A 10,078-nucleotide genomic window follows, 5' to 3' on the forward strand; every position below is an offset into this window, starting at 1 on the left:
GTCCTGTGTGTGTGTGTGTGTGTGTGTGTGTGTGTGTGGGCTGGTCCTGGTCCTGTGTGTGTGTTGGTGTGTGTGTGTGTTGGTGTGTGTGTGTGTGTGTGTGCTGGTCCTGTGGCTTGAACTCTAGGCCTGGGCACTGTTTCAAGCCTTTTGCTCCCTACCATTTGAGCCATACCTTCACCTCCAATTTTAATTGTTACTTGGATAGGAGTCTCATGGACTTTCCTGCCAGGCTGGCCAGGCTGGCTTTGAACTGTGATCCTCAGATCTTCTGAGTAATTAGGATTATAGGCCTGAGCCACCAGTGCCCAGCTCGTTCATTTTTAAAATTTATTTTAAAATTTTTTAACTTTTATTTTTTGTCAGTAATGGGTCCTGAACTCTGGGCCTGGGCATTGTCCCTCAGCTCTTCAGCTCAAGGCTTAGCACTCTACCACTTGAGCCACACAGCCACTTCCAGCTTTTTCTGCCTATGTTGTGCTGAGGAATTGAACCCAGGGCCTCATGCATGCAAGGCAAGCACTCTACCATTGAGCTACCTTCCCAGCCTAGCTCGTTCATTTTTTAAATCCTTTTTCAAAGTCTTTTCTATATTTAGGGTTCAATAAAAGTATATAGTGAATTCTTGTACTCCCTAATTTCTTTGGAGTTATTAGGTTAGGAAATATATTTCAAACATACTTTATTTAAAGGAGTTAAAGAAGAGTAATAAGAGGAGGGGAGGTTGATGGAATACATTGTATGTATGTATGGAAATGTTGTACTGAAACTGAACCTCCCGCCCCCATACAACTAATGTATGAATAAAATAATTAAAACATTTTCTCTGTAAGCTTTGTTAGGGTAACTTTTATATGCTGATTCTAAATTTAATACCTTTAATTTTTAAATTTTTCCTTTATTCTGGTACAAATTTAATTGTTCATATACTTTGTCCTAGCCCTAAAGTTTCTGTTTTCTTTCTTTTCCAAAGTAATTTTCCATGTTCTAATATTTTCTTTTTCTGATTGCCATCTTTAGTTAATTCTTGAAAAAATGATAATTAGGTGCTTGACTAGCTAGCAAGTTTTCTAGGTTAAATCAGTGACTTTCATAAGTCCTTCTTTGGCCACTATTATGGGGGAAGAAATCAGATAGAATTCCCATTTGTTACAGTGAAAGTAATAGCAGACTAAGAAGAGCTTTGGAATCATCTTTTTGCCAAATGAATAATTCCTACCCTACATATTACCCTAGTTTGTAAACATTTCTAGTAGCAAAAAAGAAAAATGACCAGATGGTATTGCAGATTTGGCACCTATTTTTCTTTGAAGTAAGTGTGATTTTACTAAACTTAGAGAAAGGGAAGTTTGTGAGTGGCTATTTTAGGCATGTTATCTTAGATCTTTCCAAGGTTTTTATTCACTCAGAATAATAATAATAATAATATAACTTAAACTATGTGACTAAGATTATGACCTGTAAATGAAATAGGATAAATCAGATGGTCTTATCTACTTTATTTGTGTTACAGACTTGAGTTCTTAGATCATAATGCATGTGGTAGATTATCTAAAATTATCTTGATTTGCAATGGGAGCTAAATTCAGGGAAGGCCATTCAGATTGTGCTGGGGAACTTGATAGAGATAAGAGGATGATAGATTTATAAGAGTGAGCCACCTGCTCGGGCAGCTGAACATAAGAAGACTCTAGTTAAAAGCCAACCCCAGCAGAAAAGTTCAAGAGATCTCTTCTCAACCCATAGCTGGTGCAGTGGCACATGCCTGTCATCCTAAGCGATGTGGAAGGCTGAGACTGGGAAGATCAAAGTTCTAGGCCAGCCCAGTCAGAAAGTCTGAAAGATTTTATCTTAATGGAGGAAATGTGGATGCAGTAGAAAAAAACCCTGTAATTTATAGTTAGAAATGTGCTCAATAAAATGCTTAACTTTTCCAATAACCTATATGATAGGTAAGAGAGGAGATTTACAGTACCTAAAATCATACAATTAACTGGTGAGAGTCAAGACTAGATGATCCCAACGTTCTTTCTCTGCTCTTGCTTTCACTATTACAAATACCATTTTAAACAAGAACAATTCAATAACTATAGCAACAAAACCAGCTTTTTTGCTCAAAACTTAGTAGTGCTCTACCACTTGACCCACAGCTCTACTCCTATACTCCCAGCATTTGAGAGGATTGCCAGTTAATGGCCATATTGAGCTATATAGCTAGACATACTTCAAAAAGAAAGAGGGAGGGAAAATTGTTAGTTTAATCCTCATCACAAGAAAGAAACTAAATTAAAAATGAACAGCTCCTTATTTCCAGCAGAAAATTCATGTCAGATGAGTTTGGGATTACATAAGTGCCCTTCAAACTAGAGGACAGACAGATTCAGAAAATCACAACTTACAAGAGAAAAAGCCAGTGGAGCCAGGAAGTGATAGGAAAACCAACTAGATGACTAGAGTACAGAAAATTTCTGCAGACCTATATTAGGGGAGCCTCCTTCAGGTTCTTGTAGTGAAGACTAGAAAAATTAATACTTTTGAGCATCCAGCAGGGAGATGGGAATATTAACCAATTTGAAATGTACCAGAGCAGTCTTTTCTCCACTTACCAACAAAAACAACTATCAGAGCCTAAGCAACTTGGTAAAATACCCAACTCTAGCTTTTCTGTTTTGAATAAAGTAGGTGGGTTGTTGAGAGGGCACTGACCCATTTAAAGACAAATTAATTACGGGATACTTCCTCTCTTCCCTACTCCATCAACAAGCTCTTCCTGTATAACAGAGAATTATAGCTGAAAGAACTACAGGCTTACTCTGACTTCAAGAGTTTGCAGAGATAGTAAGAGACAAAAACAAGGACATTAGAGGAAATTTTAATAACAAATATCTGTAGCTCTAGCAAACAATAAACATAGGTATTTAACTCCTAACTGGATAATGCAGAGAGTTAGGTTTGGTGAGATTGTTGCAGTAGTTATGAATAATATAATAAGCTCTGTAATTTTAAAAGACACTAGAATGGGTCATGTCAGCATAGAGATTAAAATTCTAACAAAGAATCAAGAAATGGTAGAAATCAAAAGCAGTACTACCACAAAGAATAACCTTTGCTAGGCTTATCATAAGGAGAATAACAAAAGCAAAAAGGTTGATGTATTCATAATCAAGTTCAAGAAAGCACAAAGAAAACCCTGAAGGAAAACAGGGAGAGGACAACTTACCTCAATCCTTATATAGGAATAGGGATGAGAATTAAACTGGACTTCTTAGAAACAAGAAGAAGGTGGAATAAACTGTTTATAAACTGTAGGAAGAAACCACTAACTCAAATTCCATATGTATTAAAAGTATCTTTCAAAAGTGAATGAAAGGGGCTGGGAAAGTGGCTCAGTGGTAGAGTGCTTGCCTTGCATGCATGAGGCCCTGGGTTTGGTTCCTCAGCACCACATAAGCAGAAAAAGTCAGAAATGGTGCTGTGGCTCAAGTGGTAGAGTAGCCTTAAACTCAAGATCTGAGGGACAGAGCCCAGGCCTAGAGTTCAGGCCCCACAACTGACCAAAAAAAAAAAAAGTGAATGAGATAATTCTTTCTCAGATTAAAAAAATAAAATCTGTGGTCAGTAAGAAATATTACTGTCTTACAAGAAAGGTAAATTAAAATCTTACAAGAAAGGTAAATTAAAACCTTTTCATACCTGGAGGTATATAGCTCAGCAAGCAGTAGAACTTTCACCAAGTGTGCACAAGGCCCTAAGTTAGATCCAGCACCAGGGGTTAAAAAAAATTCTTTACTTCCTTATTTTTAATTGATGGATAACTGTTAAACTAATAATGGCAATGATGTATGAAATAATTTTAGCTTATTAAAGTGAAATGAATGTCATCAGTGTTTAGAAGGGATGGAAAAGGGGAATTTGGAATATTGTAATAGGGGCTATACTACCAGTGAAACAGTATAATAACATTTGAAAGAGAATGTAGATTAGTTGTTAATGTATATTGCAAAATTTGGGTAACGTTTTAGATTTTAGAAGTTTAATACTTTAAAGATACTGCTTCTGGTTTTCACTTTCAGCTAGTTCAGATATTTTTCTGCCTAAAAGTTTGGACTTTTGCCTGACTCTGACCTCCATTTTACCAACCATTATTATATGTAACTAACGTAGTCCTAAGTAGATTTGCAAAAGTTTTAGAATATTGGGTAGGAGTAGAAAGATTTGAAAGAGAGATGTCCATGCTAACTCAGTCTTTTGGCAGAATAAATGTTATCAGGGACATTATTTCTGACTGAAAAAATTTTCAGACCCTTGAATTTTTTTTAATGGTACATTTAGGAAGTGGAGAGCCTTCGGTGGTAGGGCACCAACCTTGATCAGAAAACAGAAGCAATACATGTAGTCAATTTATTGAAAATGTTATCTTCAAAATTACAAGTAGTTTTGTGATAAATGGGCAAACAAGATTTTAGCGGCTTGAGACAGACCAGCTCCAAGGACTAAAAATATAGAACAGAATTTTAGAAAGTAGCATAAGAAATGTTAGTATACAGAGGACCTAATATTTAGTATAATTCTGGGTTCCATGAAAGATAATATTCAGAGCACTTGCTGCTAAAGTAATACCTACTTTCCTTGTATAAGACCTACTTAACAAGCTGAGAAGTAGCAGACTTCATAAAGGTTTTGCCATAATGTCTTTAAAAACAACCACTTAAGGCAAGTGCCGGTGGCTCATGCCTGTGCTCCTAATTACTCAGGAAACTGAGATCTGAGGATCACAGTTTGAAGTCAGCCCAGGCAGGAAAGTCCATGAAACTCTTATCTACAATAAACTACTCAGAAATATCTGGAAGTAGTGTGGCTCAAATGGTTGAGAGTTAAGAGTTGAGCACAATGAGACTCAGGAACATTGCTCAGGCCTTGAGTTTAAGCCTCAGGACCAGCAAAAAATAAAAACCAACAAGTTGTTACCTGTGTGACAAGTTTTGGTGGAGGAATTTCCTGAAACAACTTTGTTGTAGCTTCATAATCCACATCAAAGTGGAAAATTCAAACTAAAAAAAAAAAAAGAAAGCCATGTGCATGAGTTTATTCTCTTGAATGTCTTTATTTCTACTGGGGTTATTGCCTGAATTCAGTTTGACAACCATAAGAAAAAAGATTTAGGGGAGTGGTCTGAGAATGAGATACTGGTTAAAGGATACAAAATGACAGCTTGAATAATTCTAGAGATCTATTTACCATATGGTAACTATGGTTTGTAATGTATTCTATACTTAAAATATGCTAAGAAATTTGATTTTATTTCTAAGGAGTTTAGATCTTAAATATTCTCATAAAAAAGAACAAGACCCATAAGTATGAGGGGTTACACACACATACACACACATCAGTCTAATTAATGTGTAGCACACATATTTTAGTATATTGCATATATGTGTATATTGCCTATATAAAAATTATACCTGAATAAAGTTGCTGAGGTAGAGAAAAATGATTGTTTTTTAAATCCACATAAATTTTACTAGGCCATTTCAAAATACTATTTCATGAAAACATTCCTGAAAGAATGTGTATATATAGCTTCTTGGAATATAGACCAAAAGACTGCACTGAAGTCAAATGATTTTGTGTCTGTTTTTAGGTTTTGGAAGTACTGGGGTTTGAATGTAGGGCTTCAAGCTTGCTAGGTACTAGGTGCTCCACCACTTGAAGCCTTGCTCCCAATCCAAAGGAGGCCACAACTAGATGTTGAAACAGCCAAGTCTTTACCCTCTCAGATTTTATGGGAGAAGCTACAAATTTTAGAACCCAGCCCTAATTGACAGGGTTGGTGCAGACTATTTTATCTCTAAAGGAATTTAATAGCTATATGGTCCCACATATTTATATGGCAGAGAGCTGTTGGAGGGAAATAGAAATGGTGAGTATTTTGTTAAAATAAAGCAGGGCTATTATAGAAGTTAAAATATTTACAGTTAAGATATACTATTGCCCAAAAGAAATTGAGATTTTTTAAAAATACATTTCCCTTTTATATATTTCTGTTTACCTTTTTCTTCTCATCATTTTCTTTTGTATGATATTAGAGCTGGTAGTAGTATGTCTGAAATTCATGTTGATTGTTCTTCAGAAGAGTGTTCTTGAGGAAAGAATGTGAAGGCATTGAGCCACCCCTAGCTGTAGAAAAACTAGATAGAGGTAGGTCTGTGTTATAGTCACCACAACTTTGAATAAGAAAGTGCAGTAAGCCATGGCCTACTGTATTTGAGTCTATTTTTATGGATTTATTTCTTTACATATTCAGAGGCTTTCACTTCATCACTTTCTCTTCAAGCAGTTCTATTTGAGAATAATATTTATTAAACACATGCAATGTATTTTTTACCCAGTCTTAGAGATATGAGTTGTTTGTGCAAACACGAGAGTATCAGTTCCAAATGAATTTACCATAAAATGAAAGAGTTAGATAAGGAAATGGGCAATTAATTTACAAATACCAAATGAGAAGTTAAGAATTAAGGCCTGGGAAGGTGGCTCAGTGGTAGAGTGCTTGCCTTGCACACATGAGGCCCTGGGTTCAATTCCTCAGCACCACATAAACATAAAAAGCTTGAAGTCGCATTGTGGCTCAAGTGGTAGAGCACTAGCCTTGAGCTGAAGAGCTGAGGGACAGCGCCCAGGCCCAGAGTTCAGGCCCCACAACCGGCCAAAAAAAAAAAAAAGCACCACACACACACACACACACACACACGCACCCATATATGTAATCTGTCTCTATATCCCTCGCTGTCTAGTTTAACATGCTGGCTGCTCCTAATCAAATGAGGGTTTGTGTGTAGTAGGGTAATATTTATAACCTTTATATGTGAGGTATTTAGAAAGCACTTAAGCAAATCCTCAGTAAATTGATCAAATATATTTTCCAATCATCAAGAAATATAATTAGAATTTTCCATGTTTAAAAATTTGAAACTGCAAGTTTTAGAAAATAACACTTTTATTTAGAAGTAAAATAGCTTCCACATTTGCTTTCTTTTTTTTTTCTTTTTTCTTTTTTTTTTTGGGTCTGGTCGTGGGGCCTGAACTCTGGGCCTGGGCGCTATCCTTCAGCCCTTCAGCTCAAGGCTAGCGCTGTACCAATTGAGCCACAGCGTCACTTGCGGCTTTTTTTCCTTTTTGCTTATGTGGTGCTGGGGAATCAAACCCAGGGCCTCATGCATGCAAGGCAAGCACTCTATCACTGAGCTACCTTCCCAGCCCCCCACATTTGCTTTCAACTGATATTTTCTGTTGAAATTAAATACAATAACTGATTATAAAAATAGGTATTGAGAGCTGAGACCATAGCTAAAGTGGTATGGTGTTTGCAATTAGTGTAGCAACAACACTTTGTAATTCTTCAAAAATAAGAGTTGGTAGTTCAAATCAGAATATTACAATCTATGCACAGCTCATTGGTAGAAGGCTTGCCTGGCACATGTGAAGTCCTAGGCTTTATGGCAGGCACCATAATAGTAAATTAAAACTGTTTACAGAATAGTGCAATCAAGAGGTTACAAATCTTATTCCGTTATATAACTGATCATTCCAGTTTTACTGTATTTGATCTAATAATAGCTCCAGATTTATTTGCCAATTTGATTTACAAGTATACCTTAAAATAAGGTTAATGTTACTCTATTTAAGAAGTATAAATGCGGAATATCAACAGAATATGAAACTTTTTCTATATGCAGTATATAAATCATAAGTGGGAAACAGTAATCAATCAGCTACTTTCCTACCAAAGAAAGGCCTAGTGACACAGGGAGGAGGGACAAGGTCCTGGAAGAGTCTGACTGAGGATTATGCTTGGAGGAGGAGTAGGCCAATGGTAGTGAACAGGTTTGGAAGAACAATGGGTATATTTTCCCATCACTGCTGTTCTCCCTATTTCAATTAGACAAACAGTATGTGCCCAAGGGGACAGTGCTCCTGGGACAGGAAGTACTACCACATAGTCCTTCCAGATAGAGTGTAATGAACCTCTGCTTTTTGTTATTATTTTGTTGTTACTGCTATTTGTTATCTGCTGCTATTGTTATTTAACCTTTTCACAGATACATTACTGTTTCTGTGATACTTTTTTTGTAGATTCTCACTCATATCACTTGCTTTATGTTAGCTGTGCTGGGATGTATGTTGACAGGTCAGCACTGTTTACTGTTTCTAGAAAGTATGCATGCTTGTTTTGTGTACCAACCCCCTTCCCAGACGATACACATTATGTCTTCCACTATCCTTTCCACCAAATAGGAAATTTAGATATTCAGAAATTCTTTCTGACAATTGATCTATAGTGGTTTAGTCTAGATTTGGTTTTGCTAAATTTTTCTAATAGCAAAATTTTATTTTTACTATCCTCTAGCCCCAAGCAAAATTTCACATACTTGAGCTCCTTTGCCCTCCTTCATCTAGAGCTTTCTCTGTCTTAATGAAAACATAAATGGAAAGACCTTTTAGTTAGTTATTTAATAAACTTCCCATTGAATTTTGTAAACTTCCTAGCATTCTGTTAGGAACTGTGCTATGGATGGTAGGGGTGATTGAGATACATAAAATATTCTAGAAATAATGTAGGCAAAGATATTTTTACCCAAGGTATGCAATATTTTAATCATGTACTGTAATACTTAGGTTTACAAATTACTTTCTAATGTTCTGTGGCAAAATAGTTAATGGATGCTTTTCTAATCTTATCTTAGATAAGTTCTATTGTCATTAGAATATTTAATTGACTTGCATTGTGAGTCTTGTGTTGGTTGTTAAAGTGTGTCTCAAGCCTAAACCTTATAATATGTTACATTTTAGGTCAGAAGACATGTCTTCATCTACATGGCATCTTTCCTTACCTCTATGTGCCATACGATGGTTATGGACAACAGCCAGAAAGCTATCTTTCTCAGATGGCATTCAGTATCGACAGAGCACTTAATGTGGCTTTAGGCAATCCATCTTCCACTGCTCAGCATGTGTTCAAAGTGTCATTAGTATCAGGAATGTAAGTATATGATAATCTTTTTAACATTTCTTTTTGTTTGTATTTCTTTTGCTGTTCTAACTAGAAGAAACCTTTCATTTGAAATATATATTGCTCTCTTTTAAAACCTCTATTCTAACAAAACAATGGTAAATTTCTTTCTAAAACTTTTAAAATTAAATTTTTATTGCAATGAAAGATAAATGGATAATAGTGGTAATTTGTTTTAGCCTTTCTATTAATTTTTCCTGAAACTGTAGAAATTCATGTGATTCATTCCTGTTATCTTTTTGACTGGCTTATGTGTATCAGGCATTTTTCTAGAAACTTGATGTAGTCAACTTTATATCACTGTAACCAGTGTATGAGATAATTGACATACAAAGAGAAAGATTTATTTTAGTTCATAGTTTCAGAAGTTCCAGTCCATGATTAGTTGGCTCTGTTGCTTTGGTGAGACAGTACATAACTGCAAAAGCATGTAAAATATAGTAAAACTACTTCACTGAGAAAACCTTATTGCCCTATCTTCTTCTTGGTCCTCCACTTCTCAGTTCTAATATTCAGAGAGAATGTTACTTTTGTGTGTGTCTATGTCTACTGTCCTGAGGCTTGAACTCAGGACCTGTCACTGTCCCTGAACTTTTTTGTGCTCAAGGCAAACTGCTCTACCACTTGAGACACAGTTCCACTTCGGGCGTTTTTTGGAGATCAGAGTCTCACAGACTATCATACCCAGTCTAGCTTTGAACCATGATCCTTAGATCTCAACCTCCTGATTTGCTAGGATTACAGGTGTGAGTCACTGGCCACCCAGATTATTTGTCTTTTGATGACAGCCATTTTAGCTGGGGTGAAGTGATTTTTTTTTTAGCTTTAAAAAATTACTTTATTGATGTTTTTGGGCAGGGGTGGGGGGGGAGGATGGGAAGGGATGGGAAGGGGAAACAAAAGAGGAGGCTACAATGCTTGATAAGAAATGTACTCATAGCCGGGCGCTGGTGGCTCATGCCTGTAATCCTAGCTACTCAGGAGGCTGAGATCTGAGGATCGCGGTTC

At 36.3% G+C, this 10,078-nt stretch overlaps 1 protein-coding gene across 1 annotated transcript in view; it reads left to right on the forward strand.

Moving 5' to 3' along the window:
- Positions 1 to 10,078, forward strand: part of Rev3l (REV3-like, polymerase (DNA directed), zeta, catalytic subunit) — a 135,031-nt gene that overhangs the window by 19,924 nt on the left and 105,029 nt on the right. The window contains exon 2 of the mRNA XM_013032823.1: positions 8,851 to 9,040. Within this exon, the coding sequence (XP_012888277.1) occupies positions 8,946 to 9,040 (95 nt within the window). The 5' untranslated portion in view covers positions 8,851 to 8,945. The remainder of the gene's footprint in view (positions 1 to 8,850; positions 9,041 to 10,078) is intronic.

This window comes from Dipodomys ordii, unplaced genomic scaffold, assembly GCF_000151885.1.
Source record: "Dipodomys ordii isolate 6190 unplaced genomic scaffold, Dord_2.0 Scaffold157, whole genome shotgun sequence".
NCBI lineage: Eukaryota > Metazoa > Chordata > Mammalia > Rodentia > Heteromyidae > Dipodomys > Dipodomys ordii.